Genomic DNA, 23,242 nt, shown 5'->3' with positions numbered 1-23,242 from the left:
CTTTTGAAGAGAAGTTTAGGATTTTTGTGAAGTTTGATTTATCAATGTTGTCTTCAACAGATCATGATTTTGCTGTCCTATCTAAGAATAGGGTAGGGTATGTAATTCCAGGAGCCAGGGCAAAATGAAAATTCAGGAACTATTGTTGAAAGATTAATAAGAATTTCAAGGTGGGGTCAGCAGAGCACTAAACCAAGTGTGGGGCCTTCCGAATAGGAGACAGGGCGTATATTTGCGTATGTATTGTACATCGCCATTCTTCCCCTCCTGAGATTTCTACTATTGTTGTCATACATTTTACTTTTATACATGTTATAAACCCCACATTACATTGTTATTGTTTTTACTTAAACAGTGAATTATCTTTTAAAGAGATGTAAATAACAAGAAAAATATGTATGTATTGGCCTGTGTGTTTACCATCTCCAGTGCTCTTTGTTCCTTGGTTTTACATCCACATTTCTATCTCGTATCATTTTCTTTGTCTCTAGAGGACTTCCATCAACATTTCTTGTAGTGATGATACAATCTTTCTACTTCTGTATGTCTGAAAACTTCTTTATTTTACCTTTATTTTTTTGAGGAAGATTATCCCTGAGCTAACATCTGCCACGAATCCTCCTCTTTTTGCTGAGGAAGACTGGCCCTGAGCTAACATCCGTGCCCATCTTCCTCTACTTTATATGTGGGCCACCTATCACAGCATGGCTGACAAGTGGTGCCATGTTTGTACCCGGGATCCGAACCGGCAAACCCCAGGCTGCCGAAGCAGAGTGTGTGAACTTAACTGCTGCACCACTGGGCCGGTCCCCTACCTTTATTTTAGATATGTTCACTGTTTTAGAATTTCAGGGTATTCTTTTTTTTTTTTCAGTATGTTGAAGATGTTGCCATTGTCTTCTTGCTTGAATTGTTACAAGCAAGGTATCTATTGTCTTTCTTATCTCTGATCCTCTGTACGTACTGTGTTTTTCCCCACTCTAGGAGAAAGAAAGATTCTTTCTCTATCACTGCTCTTGTGTACTTTCAATATGATGTGTCTTGATGTAGTTTTCTTCATGCTTCCTGTCTTTGGAGTTTGTGAAGCTATTTGGATCTTTGCTTTTATAGTTTTCACCAACTGGAAATTTTCCAGCCATTATTTCCTCAAATATTTTTCTTTCCTTGCCCGCTTGATAGTCTCTTCTGGAGACTCCAATTAAACATGTATCCAGTAGCTTGAAATTATCCCACAGCACAATGAGGCTCTGTTAATGTTTTAGAAATTCTCTTTTCTCTGTGGATTTCGTTAGGAATCATTTCCATTGCTATGTCTTCAAGTTCACTACTTGCATTTCTGTAATTCCTAATCTGCAATTAATCTCATCCAAGGTATTTTTATTTTTGCATTTCATAAATTGTGATTTTCATCTATAGAAGTTCATTTTGGATCATCTTTAAATCTTCTATGTCTGTACTTAACTTTTTGGATGTATGAAATATAGTTATAATGACTTTACCTCCTCCTCGTCTAATATCCTAACATCTGGGTCAGTTCTGGGTCAGTTTTGATTTGTTGATTCTTCCCCTTGTTGCAGGTTGCCTCTCCCCATTTCTTTGCGTGTCTGATAATCTTATACTGGACTCCAAGTATTTTGAATTTTACTTCATTTGGTGCTCCATATTTTTGGATTCCTATAAATATTCTTGAGCTTATTCTGGGATGCAGTTAGCTTAATTGGGAACAGTATACTCCTTTTAGTTCTTGCTTTCAGAATTTGTTAGGTTAGACTAAAGCAGTGCTCAGACTAAGGCTAATTTTTTCCCAGGAAAGACCCTTATTTGTACTCTGCGGAATGCCCATGAATTATGATTTTTTCTAGTCTTACTAGTGGGAATAGGCACTGTTTCCAGTCCTGTGTGTGTTTGCAACAGTATTGCCTCTAATCCTCTAAGATGGTTTTCCTCTGCCTGAAGTGGTTTCCTTACATACAATTATTGATCACTACACAGCTGAATACTCTAGGAAACCCTCTGCAAATCTGGGAAGTTCTCTCTCTCTGCAGTTCTTTTTCTCCAATATTCTGTATACTGTCTACCCTCAGTCTCCCTGGATTCTCAGCTCCATCTTCTCAATTTAGAGAGTTCACTAGGTTCCCCTCTTTTCACTATGCCCTGGAATCTTTCTTAAGGCTTTAAACTCAAGCAGTAGTGGGGCTCACCTCATTTCTTTCTCATCCTCAGAGACAACTGTCCTTCATTTCCTGATGTCTAGTGTCTTGCAAAATTCATTTTGTCATTTTTTTTCTTGTTTCGTGTGAGAGGACACTTCTGGTTCCTTTGGTCAGAAGTAGAAGTCATTTAGGCTTTTTAAGGAAGTCTGCATAATTATTAAACTCTCTCAGATTATGGCGTATGGCTCATATAACATTCACATTCTTTTTCAGTCATAGTTTTAGCAATGAAATTTGTTCATTATGGTACTATTATTTGATTACAAAATATTAGCAAATGTTGATAACACTCTTGGATATTTGTTCCTCAAGCCATTCAGGTAGATTTTATTAGCCTCAGACTGTATGAAGAATGTAGTGAGGCATGATTATAATTTATAATACACAATTTTGCTTTGTATTATAATAAATATAAAATGGCATTTTTATTGAGCAGCACAAAGTGAAAGGATTGTCTATTGAAATTAGAGGATGTGATTTGGGTCACTTATATAGCAAAGTAAAAACATTTTCTCCCCACTCGTTGCTATTTGGCGTGTATGTGTGTGTGTGAGTGTGTGTGTGTCTTTACTGTGACAAGATATCACAATTAACATAGAACTTGTGGGTATTTCAAGACGCTACAGTTTCCTTTCAGAATCAGTCATTGCAAAGGAGGTCTGTCGCAGTTATTGCTGCAGTGGTTTTCTTAATTAAAAAAATCCTGTAATGAGGAAATACAAAGAAAGTTATCATTAAACATTTAGAGACTGCCTGAATAAGTCTGAAATATTCTGGCAATTTAACCAGAAATACTTAGTAACGTGTGCTTATTACAAAGGTATTGCTAAGATTTTGAAGATTCTTTTGAGATGCTTATCTGAAAACAGCATTAGGAACACAAATACCAAAATGTATATCTAGAGTTAAAAAAATAAACAGTATTCAGATAACAATTAAAGTCTCTCAGATTTCACTCTTTCTATGACAATAATATTTGAACATTTAAGTAAAATGCCTAGCTTTTTGCTTAGCAATGTAGAAAATGTTATGCTGTCGGTCAGCTGGCATCATATAGTTGTTCATAATACTTATGCTAATATAAAGAAGTAGATATAAATGTCCTCAAAGTAATATTAAGTTTCTTTTAGTATTTGGTGTCATTGACATATTAATGAGGAATATGAACATGAATAATGTGCTCATATCTGTAACTGCTGCAGATGCCACTTGGAGTGACACATCAGCACACTGAGGGAAACAGAGCATACCACTTCTTTGCATAAGCACGTATATATTCTGGTAAGGAGCAAATGAAGTCATTCACAAATTAGGAATCCCTGACGCAGTATATTATCAGGAAAGCTTTCTCTATATGTAATAATAATAATAGATCTGTATCCCAAAATTTGTTACTGAAGCACACACATTTTTCTCAAATATGCACAAGAATTTTGTATATTATTGTCTTTTGCAATTATATAATTAACAATTATAATTTAATTTTTAAAATATATCATAATTTAGAAGGGATAAATTAGTGGACCAAAGCATACAATATTTTATTACATAATTATTCATCTTCATTAAGTGATGAATAAATACAGAAACAGGAGATCCAATATTTTGGCCAGCTTATTGTCCAATTCTGAATTATGTTGGGGCCATAAGAGCTCTAATATGTCTCTAATATGTTAGAATCTTGCAACTGGAGAATGTCATTGGAAAATAGAATTGGAAAGGGGTGCTTTTCTAACTGAGCTCCAAAGATTTGCTTCCTTCTGGAGCTTGTAGATACTAGAAATTCAAAAAGCTAATGCGAGTTTGACTCTGCACTGGGAATCCCAAGATACCACTTACAGGTCCGTCTGTTCCTTGAGCTTAGGGTCACATTGTAAGCAAGATCCTCATGGCCTGCCTTCTCTTTGGTGATCTTTTCAAATATTTTCCCCAAGAAGAGGCTTTACCCACTGTTGCTTTCTTAATATATTTTACCTAGAGGGAATTTTTTGGCCAAAATAGTTTTAAAAAAAAGTTTAAAATATTATTGGTGTTTCCATTTCAAAACCCACATTTATCTTTGTTCTCAGCATGCTTGCTCCTCCAATTCTTAAATAAGATTGAAAAATGCATTTTGCCTTTTAAATGCTATTTAGGGCTTATATATAGATTCTTTTAAAAACAAACAGAAAATAAATTCAGTTCAATAAATATTTGTTGTGCTATTTAGGGCTTATGTATAGATTCTTCTAAAAACAAACAAAATAAATTCAGTTCAATAAATATTTGTTGAGCAGCTGCTCTGTGCAAAGCATAGTGATAAACTGCTTTGAATAATATATGATGCAAATTATCAAAGGATTTATAATGTATTTTCATAGCAGGAAGACATGTAAACCTAATAATATAGCATATGACTGACTGACATAAAGCCATGTTATAGATTCTCTCCTCAATAGAAAGGAAGCTCTTTGAGGGCAAGAACTGTTTTCTTAATGCAAATTCTAGCCCTAGCGCCGACAGGAATAAGATTCTTGTAGGCAGAGGTAAAAAGTCTATTCTAGGTTGTAGAATCAGCAGTTGATTTTCATAGACACAGACATTTGAACAGTGATGGATGGAAACTAGATTTTGGTGGTGAACACAATGTGGTTTCTACAGAAGTCTAAATACAATGATGTACACCTGAAATTTATGTAATGTTATAAGCCACTGCTACCTCAATTAAAAAAAAAGCCCTTAAAATTAAAAGAAAAATTAACAGACATGATAATGCATTGGATTGAGGAGGTGGGTTGGGCAACCACTCTGAAATGGCTGAAATAAGGTTCCTAGAAGGCTGGGGCTCTCAAGGTAGCAGAGGGTCAGTTCCAGGAGGAAATAGAATGCCAGCCTAAAGAATTAGCAGAAAGGTATAGCAGATTTTCACATGCCTTTAGTTTTATTTATCATTTTCCTAAGTGCCCCTACCCTACTCTTTTTTCTCAGTCCTTTGGAAGAGTTCCTGGGCATGGTTTATTTTTATGGTTGGATTATATGATAATTTATGACTTTGGGTAAATTATTCACGATACTATTTTCTGCTTCTAGGAGTGCCAAAACCTAATTAGATCCGTCACAAAAAGTATATTCCAAAAGTTGCTTTTTTCCCTATAAAAAATGCAATTTTCCCATAACTAATAGGTGACATTTGAGAACCTATACTGATAATGAATTAGTACTGAGATTTATATGTAAATAAACATAGTATGTGTGATGTATATACATTTGTATGTTTGTTATATAAAAATACATGCCATATTGTGCATTTTTCAATTTAAATAATGATTTAAAATGCATACATCCTTCAAGGGTTATTCTGATTCCTCTTTTGTCAGTGTGCACGTTGCATGAAAACAATTTGTGACAGTGATTGATTTAAATGAACCCACTTCTGAGAGAGTGATTGTTTTAATTAAAAATGTTGGGTATTTTTTTCCCTGTATCTGAAGGCAGTTGAACTGATTTGCATTTCTTTCAGTTCTGAGTGTTGAGGCTAATATATTATGAAGCGTCTTTTTTTTTCTTGATATATATGCACATTAGCTTTCATTATTTCTATTTTAATTAATATCAGAGAGCATAGTTAGTACAGAGTTTCACACAAGGAGTATTCTGAGAACATTTTAGTAAAATGTGCAGGCACAGCAAATATAAAATAAAAGATAAAACAGAAGGAAAAGGATAATTAAGACAAAGTTTTTGTATTTTCTTAAGCAGAGTAAGTATTCTGAATGCATAAATATATTAGAAGAGAATAAAGAACTCTAGAAATTTTATGAGTTGAAAAATATTTTGCATTTTTCACATGGCTAGCTAAAATATGGGTGTGGGATTTCAGATATTTATTCATCCTCCAATTATTAATTGAGAGTTTAAGTTATAGGGTTTTGGAATACATTAGTATTGAAAAAATCTTGTTCTTGTAGGGCTTCTATTTAGCATTCATTAGAAGAATGTCACCAAACCTTCTTATCCCCTTAGTTCAAAGAAAAAAATGAGATGTACCTCAGTATAAGTTTGTTTCACACGTGATATTTTCACTGCTTTATATCTCAAGGCATACTATTCACTTAGGGTGATGTTCCGGTTTTATCATAGTAGATACATTTCAGATTTTCTTCTTAACATTTCAAACTCTTTTGGCTGATTTCATGTTAGATCTGAATAGATCATCACTGCTTTTGTTACTTATTTGTGTGCTGGTTTTAACCACATAATCCATGTAGAAGATATGTCATCTTTGCTATTTTGTTGATGCTAGCTTTTGCTTTTTTTTTTTTTCCTTCAGTATCACCTTTAATCCATACTATCCCTGTAGGAGTTTTTTCCCTAAATTACCCTAACTTTAGTTAAACTAGATATATAATTAATGTCTCCTTAACCAGGAGGACATAGACTTCAACATATTGAGAAGCACTCATTGGGAACAATGACTGAGAGCCAAAGTCACTGCATCAGCCCCTCAGAATTAAATGCTGCCCCCCCCCACATGCCTCATGTACTTCAAGGACCCGAGGTGATATGTGACCCTGGAGACTCTGATGTCAATTCATGTTAAATATTAGCAAAAATTAATTTATTTCTCATTTTTGGAGATAATAAACAAACAGGAAGTTCTAATACTGATCTTCATACACTGCAACACATTGCCTTTCACTCCTTTTTGGGGAGAGGCACCTGCTTTGGATGCTGTGTTTTCAGAGGTGTGTGCTTTTATTGCAGCTGCCCAGTCTGGGTCCTGTCCATTCTGGCAGTCATGTGATATTTTCTTGGTCCCTTTCTGTCAACTTTTCTCTCACAGAGGCATGAAATAATACGTGTAAGTGAGCTGTCCAGCACATATGAGACTGAAGTAGAGACTTGCTATAGAGTGAGAAATGAAGGGTTATGTCCTCCTGTACACAGCAGATCCAGAAACTTAGTCATGCCATTGCCTGACTGTACATAACAGACATGGTTGTTTTCTCAGTGAAATTGTTCTCTTTTGTTTATGCTATGATTATTTGGTTGCATATTTTTGGCCTTTGTAGAAAAGTTCTGTTGTCTTTTTTTTTTTTAATTATTTGAAAAAGTGAACTTAAGCTGTAAATGGCCACATTGTGCAATGGCCAGTTTTATAAGTAAGGATCATAGTGAAGGTTTTATGGACACGTAACTATGCACAAAAAGAACTGATAAGTGGAATCCTTGAAAATTTGGGGCAACCAGTTAAGCTGCAGTAGTAATATGCATTTAGATTATTTGCAAGTTTTTGTGAAATGTTATTTTTACACACACTTTTTCAAAAGGCATTAATAGATTTTATTAAAGTCTCTGCATTTTCATTATGAAATTAGCATGCCGTCATTACAGGAAATTTTGAAAATAAGATATTGAAAAGTAAATATTCCAGTAACCATCAAAATACAGTTATATTTAACATTTTGGTATATTTTCCCCCTTGTATTTTTCCCCACAGGTAGTGTTTTTTACATAATCATGCTCATATTAAACATACTTATGTTATTATACAAAACTTTATAACACTGAGGATTTATTTTTAAGTTAGAAGTCTGGAAAGCCTAATTATCTGGTCAAAAGTTATGGACATTTTTAAGACTTTACTGCGATTACCATCTTAGTTTTCATGTCATTGTTCCAGTTTTCACTCTTACCAGCAATATATAAAATTGCTAGATAAATTACACCCTAGTCAGTATTCGTTCGGGAAATACTTATTGCATAGCACCCACTCATCTAGACCCTGTAGATGTACTGGCAAGCAATATCATACATTTCTCTTCATGCAACTTACAGTCCAGATTGGAGACAGGCATCAATCATATAACTGCACAAATAAATGTGGAATTAAAAGGATGAATTATAAAGCAAACTATTAACATCTGTTTAATCTCAGTGGTGGGTACATGAATGCAGGTTATTGTTTTCTGTATTTTTTAATGTAGTAAAACATATCAAAATGAAATAATTTTGATGCTTAAAAAATAAGTTACACCTATGAAGAATGCTGCCATAAAAGTATTCAAAGGAGGAGTTTGACCTCGTCTGAGATGTCAGGAAAGTGCCCCAGAGGAAGCACTGATGGAACCAAGCTTGGGAAGAAGGAAAAGGAGTTAGCTATGTAAAGATGTGTGCATGTGGGAAGTGTGTATGCACAGTTGTGCAAGGGGGCACCTTTATGCAGGTGGGCATATTTGAGACAGGTAAGGTTCAGGGAACAGGATAAATGTGGGAGATAATGGAGCATTTGCAGGCAGCCCACAGTGACCCAGGTTGGGCTACTTGCAGGGCATGGTGTGGGAGCAGTAGAAAGCAAAGCCAGGCGGATAAGATGGGGCCCCGCTGCTGCAGGTTGTGTGAGTAAGTCAGCAGGGTGGCGAAGAGTCAAAGAGTTGCTGTGAATTTCCTGGTCTGACGGATGGATTGGGGCAGGCACACTGCAGGTGGGAAGACCACGTAAGAGAGGCCGTGAGGGGCTGAATGCTGCTGGCAGTGAAAATAGAAAAAGGGAAACGAGTGAGGCAGATTGTGAAGACAGCATCTGTAGGAATTGAGCAACTCATTAGGTGGAATAAAAAAGGTGAGTATGGTGTTGGTCTTAGGGGACTGATGCTGTTAACATAAGAAGTCCAGTCAGGGATAGAAATGCCTTTCGGCTGGAATTGGTGGAGATGGGAGAATTGAAGTAAAAATGATACTGGAGGAAGTTTAAACTCACTGGAGGAAGTTAAAATTTGCAATTTTGGTGAGGGTTTCATGGGTAGAGATTTATTGGAAATGCGGCCAAGGACAAAGTGCGGTGGATCTTAGAAGAGATTTTTGAGAACTTTGATCCTTTCTCACTTCATATTATTGTTTTATATTAAGATGCAGCTCCAAGTATGCAGGATTCAGATTTAGACACAGCTGTGGTTAATGTTTGAAACTTAGTTTTTAAAAACACAGATTGGTTTGCATTTTATTTTAGGTTTTTAAGATGGTTTGGTTCAATTGTTCAATTCTTAGAAGCCACATAATTTAGTAGGTAAGCAGGCAGGATCATGTTCAAACCCCATCTTTTCACTTATTAGTATGTACTCTTTGTCAAATTACTTCATTGCTCTGTGTCTTCACTTCCTCATTTCAAAATGGGCTTCCTATTAATAAGTTGTGGTGAGGATTCAGTGAGCTAATCCTGTAATGTACTTAGAACAGTGCCTGGAACCTGAGAGGAACACAGCTGATGTTATTATGGCTTCTAAAAAGAAAATACCAAATAATGTGAAACTAGATAAATAGAAATCAATTTAGTTTTGTTTCCTTGAAATTAAATGAGAGCTCAAAAACACAATTTCATGCTTTACTTATACTTCCTTATCAGAAAGGAGGTGTGGTCAAGAAGGGCTGTCTTAGCATAATGCCCTCCAGGTTCACTCATGTTGTCACAAATGGCAGGATTGCCTTCTTTTTAAAGACTGAATAATATTCCATTGAATATATATACACCACATTTTCTTTATCCATTCACTTGTTGATGGACACTTAGGTTATCTCCATGTCTTGGCTGGTGAGAATAATGCTTCAGTGAAAATGGGAGTGCAGATATCTCTTCAATATCCTGATTTCACCTCCTTTGGGTAAATACCCAGAAGTGAGACTGCTGGATCATATGGTATTCAATTTTTAATTTTTTGAGGAACCGCCATACTGTTTTCCACAGGGGCTGCACCATTTTACATTCCTACCAACAGTGTATGAGGGTTCCCTTTTCTCCACATCCTCACCAATACTTGTCTTTTTGATAATAGAAAAAGCAAAACTGAAGGGTTCTCTTTGAATAAGTGTGAGGGAGCTTGTGGGGGTTATGTCTTCTTACTGCCTTGCATGACCTGCTTAATTCAAGGCCAGAAGATATAATAGCTAAGACACAGATTATTAAAAGTAATTGATTCAGAACGTAAAGGTTTTGTAGAAAAATTGTCAATCTCTAAAATTCCCTATATGTTTTCATGCAGTTAAGAATCAGTCCTCCCTTTTTACTTTTGTTCTCTCCTTTTCCATTCTACTTGTTTTCAGGGATGAGCATGAAATGACACAGCAAAACTAAGAAAAGAAGTTCTCGGTACTTAGAGGGTTGATAGCCCAGTCAGATCTTCTGAGTGATGGGCAGACTAAGGCACAAGAGTAATTTTTATTTTCATTAATGCACATCTTAGAATTACGTGATTTTTAAAGTTACGTACCACAGAATAGTGAACACACGCAACATAATCCTAATAATCACTTAGATGTTTCTTTTTAAAATCCTAGTCTTGTAAAAGCATCTAGATTGTAATATGTTTAGTCACACTGATGTTGTGATGTTCATGCATTATTTTCCAGGTTTTCCTCAACATCATACTATCTTTGAAGAAAATCTGTGTACCATAGAGTCATTTTCAAATTATTAGTTATGTCAAATCTACATAGAAACAGATATTGGCATTCTTTTAAATTTCTTGAGACTAAACAAAAGCCTAAGGACAATCTGTTTTTAAATAGCTTTTTTTTTTGCATGTGTATTTTTTGTGTTCATCTGTTTGCAACTCCACAGTTCTTATATCCATTGCAAGACGCTAGGTTTCATCGTTCTGTAACATCCTACTGTTTTGACAGCATGATTACATTTGCATGTCCTATTCAGGGATTGTGGAGAGATGCCAGTTGCCATGGCGAAGGTTATGATGTCCCCACATCAAATCTAGTCATGCAATGGGATGGCCTTTGAAAAACCACGTGCTGATATTTATTTTCCAAGGTACAACTGGCTGGCTGTTTGTGAAGCATTGGATCACTAAAGTAGTTATCCTTTCAATGAATCATCAAATGAGAAGTCTGCTACCATACTGTTTCCCTGTTTGTTTTAATAAACTTCCACTGCCCTCTACTTCAAACCCTGTTGGCCAAGAATCAAAATCTATATTGTATAATTTTACTGTTGCTTGTAATTATCTAAATTCGTAAGGTTATCTGTTTAATTCTTTTAATTTGTCCATATTATGGCCTCAGATCTGATCTCATAGCATAGGTTTGTTATTGTGCCTCAGCCTGAGTTCAGAAGTCTGTTTTTCCATTTTCCTATGGATCATGCATAAGTACCACAGATGCTCCCATACAAATTAGGGTGGTCCTTTAGACATCAAGGAAACATTCTCCATGTCAGAACATGTATCAAAATGTTAGTATGAATTTTTTTTTAAATGCAGATTTTTCCCATTTTGAAGTTGCCAAATTAATTAAAACGAAAAATGCATTAAAAAGACTTTAATGAAGTTTCTTAGAGCTAGAAGTTTGCAAAACTTGTACTGCCATCTTGAATGATAATATTAGCCTAAACTATTAAACTAATTAGTTTAGGACTTAACTAACAATTAAACTAATCAATTAATTTAATCATTTCAACTAATAATTTAAATAAAAACATATTAGTTTCAGAAAATGACCTATTTTATGCAACTGACGCATGCAGCTTACAATTGTATTTTCTTCACCTTCTATGATTAGTATACTCCAGGTTTGATAAATACAGAGGACTCTGGGAGATGTGAAAGAAAAGGTGCTACTTCTATAAAATGCCCTCTTACTTCTGAAAAAGAAAGAAAAGTAACAGAAAAGAAAAAAAATCCTCTTGTGACACATTGTGAGGCTTATGATAACTATGTTTGCCTTTCAGATCCCCAGCTCAAGGGTATAGTGACCAGGTTATATTGCAGGCAAGGCTACTACTTGCAAATGCACCCCGATGGAGCTCTCGATGGAACCAAGGATGACAGCACTAATTCTAGTAAGTGACAACCTCAGGCCACCAGTTAACACAGTTGCTAGAAAATATGCTGCTACTTAAATGACTTTGTAAAATTTGCAAATATTTGGTTATGTTGGTTCATTTTTACAAATGTTACACACCAGAATACCATTTATAATTTCACTTGGCCCACATGGATGAAAATACTAACAGAACAACAAAAGAAACCTGTCCTTTTAAGATAATTATAAGTTAATATTTTCATTTTTTCCAAACAACTGTCATAGCCAGCATTATTGTTACTTTTAATCTCATCATAAAAGTCAAGTGGCTACACTAGTGCATTCACATGAAAGTTGATTACATGTTTACTTTGGAAGTATTATTTTTATCAAGCCTGCAGCTTCTTAATGATAATTGTAGAAATTCAAGAACTACAGGGATTAGTTGTTTCAAATAATAAAAATGTAATTTTTCAAATTCTTTGCATTCAACAAGAAAAGATAATATCTTTATAGAAAGGACATGAAGGCTGTGTGCCTTTAAATACACTGTAAAAATATTTTTAATCTATAGAATTGGGTCTGTGATAACTTTTTTCTAATAAAAAGACTCCCACCTTTATTAAGTAATGTTTGTCTTCATTCACTATTTCTTTATATGCAACTTGTCTTTGTATTCTCATTCTGGTATCCCACCTTGTTCAATTGTCTGAATTTTCCTTTCCCATTTTCTATCTATACTGGCATCCTATTCCTTGTAATTTAGCACATCAGTTCTAGAATAGACACACTTTTTACTGCTCAGGAGAGTTAGTGAAAAGCAAAAACGAATTTTATTAGAAATATTTAATCACATGTCACTAGTGGATCTGGAGTAGATATGAATCTTTTCATCCGTTAATCATTTATGCTTCATATGTAGAAAAGCATTCCATGAAAAGGAGGGAGGATTTGAATACAGGAAACCAGATTGTCGGCACTTCCTTTTTTAAATTCTAGTAATGATATTTTTAGTAACACTGATGCTGAGAGTAACTAATAATATAAAGTAGACTGTTTTTGCATTTGGTATTGCTATATGACATGTCAATATTTTTCTAGCCATTATGTTTATTTTTTAGACTTTGGACATTGCTTCTTTTTTTAGTTTTTCTTTCAACTTTTAAATTATTCTTTGTTTACCTACATTTAACTCCTTTTCAATTTCTAATCTTTCTCTTTGTGTCTATTATGTTGTCATTTTGTACTTTTAAACTTTTCCCTATCATATTTGTTCACTGATATTTTGTGTGTGTGCTTTATTTCCTCTTTTGATTTAAAGAAAGAGAAGGTAAAACAATTCAGACATAGGGAAGAAAGAAGAAAGAGAAGGTGTTATTCACAAGACCAATGTCAAACATTGTTTACTTTTTGTTTTTTGCTATCAGGTTGAACCTTTAAAGTTATCAATACTTGACCATCTTTGACCTACAAAAGATGTCCGTGTCTTCTGGTTCAAACTAATGTATATGTACCCACTCATTTTCTTTTCCCATTCTCTAACTCTTTACCCATTCTTTGATAAAAAGACATTTTTTTCTTATGTCTTACAGTGTGGGGGTCACGGACTTTAGAGATTCATAAGCTTTGATGTCTTCAGTGCTCTCTGATTTTCTTTGACCAGAGTCTAGTAGAGCATGAAAACTGGTTTTCCATAACTCTGATCACTCTAAGAGCTATGACCCTCTGATCTATCAGACTAGGGGCTGATATCCATTATCACAGAACTTTTCAAGAAAGGAAATGAACTATAGCTGTATGAAAATGCTGCTTATTTAGACTTCTTGGAAAAATAATGTCCTTCAAATAAAGGTTTTATGACTTTTTTTCCTACCTTCTTCTTTGGTTTTTGTGATGCCAAACAAGTTGGTTATTTTTAATGATGAGAATCAAAATCAAATTGAGAAGTGTTAAGTAGACACTGTCTTTTAAAAGCATATTGCTTCAGAATTTAATAAGCAACACAAGATTTTCTAAATTGTGAAAGTGAAGATGTAGACATTATAGGCATAGGCACATAATTATCTGAATAATTATCTGAATAATTACCTGGTTATCTGAATGAGACTAAACACTAAACTGGAAAACTGAGATACTAAAAGATTCTCAATCTTCTTTTCTTTAAATGTATGGGATTCTTTCCTCCTATTGTGTAACCATGCTAGAAGGAAAAAGAATCTCTGGGTAACTCTTAAAATCCTCTCTAATCTCCCTAAATGTAGGTGAGGATCAGTTCTGGGAATAAAGCAGGACCAGAACCAAATCAGAGCGCCCGCAATAGAGAGACTTAGAGTCCTATGCAAGATCTGGCCCACAGCTTCTTTTCTTACAAGTTACGTTGCATTTTCTGTGCTCTTTAAGCCAGTTTGGTTAGTTTTGTTACCATTTTAACATTTTCAAAGACACAGCAGAACAGAATACAACAGGGTGAGATAAAGGTTCTCTCCTCAAAAGGCCATAAAAATTGTAGGACTATAAAATTTAATAAAACTTGGCAGGATTATAGTAGCTTTAAAAGCACTGGGAATTACTAATTAACTCTACTTTTGTGTCCTACCACCTTTTTAATTGAAAAACAGTTTTTGGGGATGAATTTTAAGACATTTTCTTTTCTCTGGTTCATTATAGTACTCTTATGAATCTTAAGAATATTGTTAGCACTGAAAAGTTTTCTTTCCAAATGGGAGCGAGCATTAGAGATGCTGATAGACAGGTCCTAATTAGAGCACTGAACTTTTGGTTTGAGGAACTGTGTGACGTAATAATTCACAAACACATTCCAGCTTTTTGATAATTCTCTGAATACAAAATAAGGATTAATTATCCATAAAAAGGAAAAAGAAGGAGAATAGCCTAAAAATCACCCTGATGTCACGCTAAAGGTCACCAAAAGACAAAACTGTGGCTTGATCCTTCAAATCTTTGTGATTTGAATTCAACACATATCCTACTACTAAATATGAGATTATTTAGAACTAGCTAAAGTCAGAACCACTCTGCTAAGCTGCCTTTGTCAAAATTTGTAGATGAGTTGAAAAGAGGGAGAAAGGCCAGCAGGCAGGAGAACCTGATAGGAATGTTCTCCCAGGCTTTCCAACCTGAGATCTAGAAACCTCTGAGAGGAAAAATGGCAAGAAAATGGTTGATGATGGACAATTGGTCCTAACAGAGAGGATACTGTAGCAACTTGACTGCTTATCATTGGCTTCCATGTGCCCTGGAAGGATCGTTTCCAGAAGGTGGTGAGCGCCCAGGTCATTTCATCACCACACTCATTTACAGGATATATTCCTCTAAAATTCTCAGAGCTTCCTGTCTATCTCCTAAACATCAGCATTACCAGGAACTATGATATTCGATTAGGGAGTGGTTTTCTTTCCCTCAGCTTGCTTTTGGGGATGCCATGGGGTTTTCCTGTGCTCTGAAACCACACTGTTCCCATTACCAGGCTTAATAAATGCTGCAAGCAGAAGAGGACTATAGAAACATCAATATGCTAGTAGCTATAGCAAGGTTAAACCTCACACAAACTAATCCCTCTCACCTCAGAAATTCCCAACCTGGTTACTTGATGTGTAAAAATTGCCAGTCACTCATAGTGACCACCACCCACAGAGGATGGTGGCTCTTTCCTTGGCCTGTACCCGAGGGTCCTATGAAGAGCTTTTTAAAAGATTATTTATGCCCTAAACCTGCTCCCAGAGATTCTGATTTAATTGGTCTGGGGTTGGGCATGGCCATCCTATTTTATGAATACAGCTAGTCTTAAAGTGCAGCCAGGGTTGAAAATGACTATTGTATGGAGGACCAGAATGTAAAAATAGCATGAACATCATTATTCTTACTCCTCTGGGATTTGTGACTTTGCTTTATAATTATGTAAAATACAAAAAGAGTGAAAAAATATAATAATGTCTCAATTAATGTGGATATCTGTGGTTTTAATTAGTGCCACAGATCCATCATGGTCAGCTCTGAATGCTTCCACATTACAGTGGTCATATGGATTCACATTCTATTATCATTCTGTATGGTAATAACTTGTATTTTATAATTCAGGTCCCAACCAAAATCCTGAGGAAAAAAACCCCAGTATATATTTTCTTAGTATGATCATTTTAAACTATCATCTACAATTTTACTCTTTCCATGCCACAGTATTTTAGTGAGATCATGATGCACTTCACTTACTTTCTAGAATTATACTATCTGGCCTATATCAAATAGATGGCACCTACAAATACCATTAGGAGTGTATGAAGGTTAGAATAATTAAGCTTGAGTAGGTTAGGTTAGAATAGTTTGCATGGACAGGTATGTTTTTTCCCAAAAACTTTTGCACATAAATCAGGAATTATCCTACGCTACCCATTCTTTCAAAATATAGGGAAGATGGGACAGTTCAGGTGTTCTAGACAAGAGTGAAAATGGCCAATGGCCTTTTCCCATGAAGAAGGAAAACTGAGAGTTACAGTGACACAAGTACCTCATACTACTCAACAACTCCACACTAATGTTTAATATAAATAATAGAAATAAGCAAACATAAGTCTCATTCCTCCATAAGGATATCCTAAACCTGTAGAATCCTACAGAAGATGGTCCAATGTTAGTTTGCATCATGAAAGCGTATATGCCCTGAGTACTCTTGCAGGGGTGATTACCTATGGCCTGCTAGTTTCCTTTTATCGTTCATGCAGCACAGACACCTTGAGATCTTGGGATCAGTAACATGTAATAATTGGAAGAGAGGGTATCACTTTCCCTCACCCTATTAGAGAAAACATGTGCCTTGGAATTAAATAGAACACAATTTATAAAGTCTACTTTTGAGAACAGTTGAGAACCTAAACCTAAGGTATTTTATTTACACATTTACTTCAACATTTTAATGCTTTCATTGCCTGTTCTAGCCTGATCCTATTGCTTAGCGTTAGACTTTAATTAAGAACTTGAAGGGGAGTAGACAACCTCACTGTGGATAATTAACAATTCTCTTATAAACGTATCTATAAAAAAAAATCTCCAAAATGGTCCAGCAGTTATCACCAAGAATGATGCTAGAACACCCACCACACAGTCAACACATAACCCTGGCATGAAAATGCTTCAAAGTAATGTTAAGACTTAAAAAATTCAATTATAACGTTGCTGTGTGCACTAGGTGAAAAATAGATAAAAACGCTTTTTTTGTTAATAGGGGAAGAAACAAAATATGAAACATAAATGAGTTTGTATCTCTGAGGTGGGTAAAATTGAGCACTTTTCCCTCCTTTTATTTTAGTTTTCACTCATAGCTTTGTGAAATATTAATAAAGAAAATCGTCTTCTAAAATTTGCATGCCATTCAGCTTGATTGGTTCTTTCTAAATTTAGCAGTTTGGCAGGTGCACATCTTTTCTGGGCTCTGCTGGCATACTGTGTTGGTTCTGCAAGAGTGATTTAGTATGGGAATTACCTTGTTAACTTCTAGCCTGTCCCCCATTGCAATGACAAGGCACACCTTCCACATGAAAGACCAGAATAAATGTTCAACTCGGACTTTTAAAATTCTACTCTTTGAGAATCTTCACAGCTGATTTCTTTTGGTATCTGATGGTGTCAGAGACTGAGAGACTAGAATCATGATTATAGGCTTGATTCTGTTTATTATCCCACCAGTTCTTCAGAATACTATAGGCAGAATGCTAAGAAGCTCCACAAATTAAAGCTCAAGTGCTAATTTTACCCATAGCAAAAACTTCTTAATTATAAAGAGAAATAAAAGTTAATTAATTGGAACTTCTCAGAAGAATGTAACAAAGGTGATGTTTCTTAAATTTAAAACAGGAGAGCTTTGCTCCTTCTGCCTGTTCACGATAGACCATGTTTATCTTTACAGCATTGTTCAACCTCATCCCAGTGGGACTGCGCGTTGTTGCCATCCAGGGCGTGAAGACAGGGTTGTATATAGCCATGAACGGAGAAGGTTACCTCTACCCATCAGTAAGTAACATGCCAAAGATATTGGCCATTCATTCAGTTTGCAAAATAACGATAGCAGCAACAACAAAAGTGAGAAAGTTTTGTGTCTGTTGATTCTGCCATTTTTGCTTTACTATTTGACCTTTGCTACAATGCTGTAGGAGCTGTTTATGCATTCCTCATCAATGTTTGATAATATCAGTATACCAAGCAGAAGAGTAATATTACTTAAAATTGTGCATTTGCCATATTTTTTAAATGACCTCGTTCATAGAAAATTGAGCAATTTTGAAAGAGTTGATGTTAATATAATCTTTTTAATTTCTCTTTAGAAATGTATGTCTTAGAGAGTTTCTTTACAATCTTTCATAACAAGAAACAATCAATGTGAATTCTAAAAGAAGAGATAAAATTTAAAAGAGACTAGTTCTTTTAAAAATAAGAATTCAAATTGTGCAAATATATTACTGGGAAAATATGTTTAATATCAAAATGAGTATCGCATTTAACTCTAAGCAGGTCTCTCTGTTTTGTGTTAATGTATATTAGAAGTTGAGCACTTTTCCAGCCTTATAACCTTTTTCTGGAATATTTACTATTTACAAATAATTTGCATTCAGATGTGCTATATTCATACATTATATACAGTTAGAATTCATCTCTGCCACAGGTTCATGCAATAGAGATTTAGATGAAGGTACCCCTTTCGACTATCCTTGATGCAAAAATTGATAGATTAAAGTGATACCTCAGAGAAAAATGCTCTTACTTGGGTTTGCACGTCATCTTCATATAAATTCTTTAAAATTCTTTTGTTGTTAAATAGCATCATCAAAAAAATTACATGTAAACATACACACATCGCTCTCACACACACACACACACACACACACACACAAAACTTAAGCAGCAACATTCTCTGTTGCCTCCCATGAAAAATGATATATTTTCTTCAGCAAATCTGGGAAATCCTGTCGGAGGAAATGAAATGCGAGCTACGGATTCCCTTTGCGGTGAGCTGAAAAACGCAGGCTCTTGCTATTTTGGAACCTTCATCTGAGCTCCCTGCGGGGTGTCCCTGAGCACAGTCCTGGGCCTCACATTATGTAAATTGCATTCTGTTGCACAAGATGAATATTCAACATATTGCCAGCGAGATCAAGCTAGGATTCCCTATCTCCCCTTCAGGAAAAATCCAATTTAGACGAAGATCATTTTCTGGAGATGCCTTATTTCAGATATAAGTCAATTTTATTGATTTGACATTTATTCTGGTATTTTTTGTTTCTTTTTTTCCCCCAAGTAATCTTTTAGATGCCTAAAAATTATTAGATGCAGTATCTGCCATAGCCTCTGGTTCTCAATTTCTGTTGATGATTTTATCACGTTGTTGTGCTCTGGGGCATGTGTTGATATCAGGGGAAATTTAAATCTTTGTTTTATCTTTTTGCTACTAAAGGAGATGCTTTTTAATTTTTGCAATGAGGTGGTGAATGTATACCTTTTTTTGAAGGTAGGGTGTATCATCTTGAACATGTGTCTTAGCCTATAATACAAGTACTGGCTATTTTCGGTGCAATCGAAGCAGTGCAGCAGGACTAGAAGTGAGGAAGGCATGAACTGCCCAGTCTAGTCCTTGGCGTCTGACTTACGTATGGCCTCTGTGCCCAGGAAGCAGATCTGTGGGCCACAGCATGGGCCCCAGGATTTGTTCCGGTAACAACTTCAGGCTTATTATGAACCCACGGTTTTCTACTCTCACCTCCCTGATTCTCCAGTTCCTTGGCTTCTGGGCCTCCTTTCTGGTGGTTTGATTCTCTGACTTACAGATCTTGATTTTCTCCTCTTCCTGTTTTTGACTCTTTGCACTGAACCCAGCATCTGGTAAGGGGCACTCTCTTCACCGAGCCCTACCCTAGGAGATCCCCTCTGCCCAGGCCAGGCCCTTACAATCCTCAGCCATCTTTAAGAAGACTTAGACAAAAATCAAATGCAATTTCCAGTCTTGACTAATACTCAACAGTTAAAGTGCTCTGTCCATTTCAATATAATGAAATTTGAACTTCAAATATTTCAGTGAAAAGAATGTTTTTCCACATTCAGTCCAAATTCCACATTCAATATAATTTGTATTATATTATAAAATAATAATATAGCACAACACAATATGACAATTATTATACTATATAATAATACTGATAGCTCTCTTTGTATAATAATAATAATAGTTAATATTTGCATAGTACACTCTGCCTAGCACTGTTCTAAGCACTTTACAGTCTTAGCTCATTTAATCCTAGTGGCAACTGGTTAAGCAAATACTGTTGAAATGATGAAACAGATGCACAGAGAGTTTAAGAATCTCTGCAAAGTCATCCAGGTAGTAGATAGAGAAGACAGGATTTGAGTATTATCAGTCTGACTCATTAGCTTACATCTTTAACTGTTTCACTGTACTGCTTCCATGTGGCAGACATTTTTCATAATATGGTCTGGCACCTATTCTAACAAGAAGTTATAAACACATGACAACGCAATGAAAACCTTTAGGGAGCTGTTACCTAGGAAAGAAACTTCATTTCGCTTATTAAGAAGTACAATTTGAAACGTAATCTGTTTCCTTTGGAGATTCTTGAATAAAAAAAAATTATAGAAAGTTATATTTACCCAGGAAAAGTTTGATGTTATATACTGAATATTTAATATTCTTAAAATTTGTTAAATGTAACATCTGAGCTTTCAATTTTAGAATCTATGACAAACACAGTTAGTCCACCTAAGAAGTTTTGAACTAAGTTGCATAAATTTTTTTAAAAGAAAAATCCAGTGAAGCTCAGATTTAAAAAAAAAAGTTAAAGATTTAAGTCTAGGAAATGAAGGAATCTGTTTTAAGCTTATGCCCACCTTAAAAAGATCAACTTAATGTTTGTGCAGTGTAAACTAGTGTCTAATATGGCGCCAGTTTTATTGAAGATCTATAGAGTTAGAATGTAGACAATAAAATACTCAGATCGTTCGGAATGAATTCTGTTAAGTGAAAATCACATTAGTGATTTTGACTCGAGGTGTATATTCCTCTAATTGTTTTCGTGAGGGGACTCTTGTGATCCCTCACCACCCAAATAAAGATATTCAATTTGTCAGATAATTCCACCTCAGGGAGACCAAAAAGGTATCTCAACTGAGATGTAAATAATCACATTTCCGATGCTGAAGGTGCTTGTTCCCTGTGGAATCCTTTCTTCAATATGACAATAGTCATTTCTTTTGTGGTCATAATGATTGTAACACGTTACTTGAACATGTATCTCAGGAGGATATCTAATATCAGGATATCTAATATCAGATATAAACAGTTTGTTTGAAGGTAGACCATAGGCTGCAAGGTTGCAGAACAGAAACTGACAAGGAAATACTTTTGCTAGAGAAGTAGTTTAAAATGATGTTTAGGGAAAACAATGTATTTTGACCAACTATAAACTATTTATAGTGCTGTGAGGAACAGTCAGATTTTTTTTCCTCTTCTAAACAAACTGTGACTTTGAAAGACTAAGAAAATCCTCCATAGAAAGACAAGGTTGAATGTAAACACTGAAGAAAAACTTTGAATGAAAGAAAAATATCATTTATCATGTGGGCAGAGATAAAGAATAGTTGAACTCAGATTTTGTTTCTGATACAAGAAAAGAAAGAGGGAGAGGGAGGGAAGGAAGGAAAAGAGGCTGATGACACAGTGGTAAAGCCCTGGGTTTTTTTCAGATCACCTGGATCCTGGATCAGTCAGCCAATACTCGTATCATGTCCTGGTGTGTCTGTCTCTCAGCCTTCTCATCTGGATAGTTAAAGGGTTTCGCTGGATGCTTTAAGTTAGTTTGGGGGTTTAAAATTCTAGTTTTAGTCTGATTGATTTTTTTGAAAGATGTGGTTAAAAATGTACATAAAATGTTGAAAGAGTCATTATTGCTGTCTTATCACAGGCTGACATTTATGAAAATATTATTTTCCAAATGGTGCTATAAGTGTTTCTATTACCCAGATGCCGGCACCTGGGGAGGCTGTAAGCCCTGGGGTTCTCCTAAAATTAATATTTCATCTGAGTCTTTTAACTAAGTGATGCAAGTAGAGAGGAAGACTTTCTCCTTTCATGTAGATTTTAAAAGCGAATCAGGAAAATGCTTTGCTACTGTGTTTTGCAAATATTAGGGCTTATAAGAATCATCTGGAAAGAGAGGAAAAATACAGATTTCTTGGATCAACCTCTAAATCCTTCAGTTGGTCTGGTGGGAGGCCCAGGAATCTACAGTTTAATAAGGAAGCTCTTACCTCCCCACCTGTCCACTGGTGGGTGATTCTAGAGCTGGTAACCCTGTAATCAGCAACCACATGGCAAGCATCATTGCCATGGCTGGTGGGGGAGATGATGGTAGCTTTAGACCATGATGGTGAGAGTAGAGTTGGTGAGAGATGGTAGATGGACTAACCAGGCAGAGAAACCAAAATTGAGTAAAATGAAATATTTAGCTTTCCTAACATCTACCTCTAAGTTGAAGTTTGCAGGAATTTCAATCAGTTCTGCACTCTTCTTCACTAATGCAGCAACCCAGAAGCCCTGGGACGTCTGGATACTATCACCTCTGTGTGCTGGCATCAACTCACCCAACTATCAATACGCAGTGAATGTGTAGGGGGAGATGAAATGTTCTTTCATTAAAGAAAAAAAGATTAATGCTATGTATTCTGTGAAAAGAATTTTCAAGGACCTCAAAGTCTTATCTACTCTGCATGATATAGTTTTCTGATATTACTATCATATCTTTCAGAAATGTTTTCATGAGCCTCCTCTACAAAAATGGTTCCACCTTCCCTCCTGCGCACCAGCAGGCATCTCTTACTTATGTGTCTTGATTTGTGTTCCTGTCCTTCCTCAACTTTCCAAGGGCACCCAGAGAGGAAAGCCTCAGAGCTCCCTGCCACATTCCACCAGCAATTGTACATCTTCCTGCAGCGCCCATAGCTCTAGCAAAATGGGATGGAATAATGCTATTTCCTTCTTGACATTTGCTCCTGTGTTCATTGCTCAAATTTGGGGCATAAAAATAGAACTGCTTTGTTTTTTCACAGTGTGGTACCTAATTTCTCTCAAATTCTTTCTGTTCTTCCCTGAGAGTTACGCACACAAAAGCATACACAATAACTCACCTGTATTTCTGTGTTCATGAAGTATAGTGTGAGTTATTTGC

General features: G+C 35.5%; 1 protein-coding gene across 3 annotated transcripts in view; it reads left to right on the top strand.

Annotated features, from left to right (window-relative positions):
* FGF14 (fibroblast growth factor 14) overlaps positions 1-23,242 on the top strand; it is a 591,564-nt gene that overhangs the window by 454,940 nt on the left and 113,382 nt on the right. For all 3 annotated transcript variants that reach the window (XM_070579238.1, XM_070579236.1, XM_070579237.1), the window contains exons 2-3: positions 11,926-12,036; positions 17,920-18,023. In XM_070579238.1, coding sequence (XP_070435339.1) covers positions 11,985-12,036; positions 17,920-18,023 — 156 coding nt within the window. In that variant the 5' untranslated portion in view covers positions 11,926-11,984. The remainder of the gene's footprint in view (positions 1-11,925; positions 12,037-17,919; positions 18,024-23,242) is intronic.

The sequence above is a fragment of the Equus przewalskii genome, chromosome 16 (genome assembly GCF_037783145.1).
Source record: "Equus przewalskii isolate Varuska chromosome 16, EquPr2, whole genome shotgun sequence".
Taxonomy (NCBI): Eukaryota; Metazoa; Chordata; class Mammalia; order Perissodactyla; family Equidae; genus Equus; species Equus przewalskii.
This window is presented reverse-complemented; position numbering and strand designations above follow the sequence as displayed.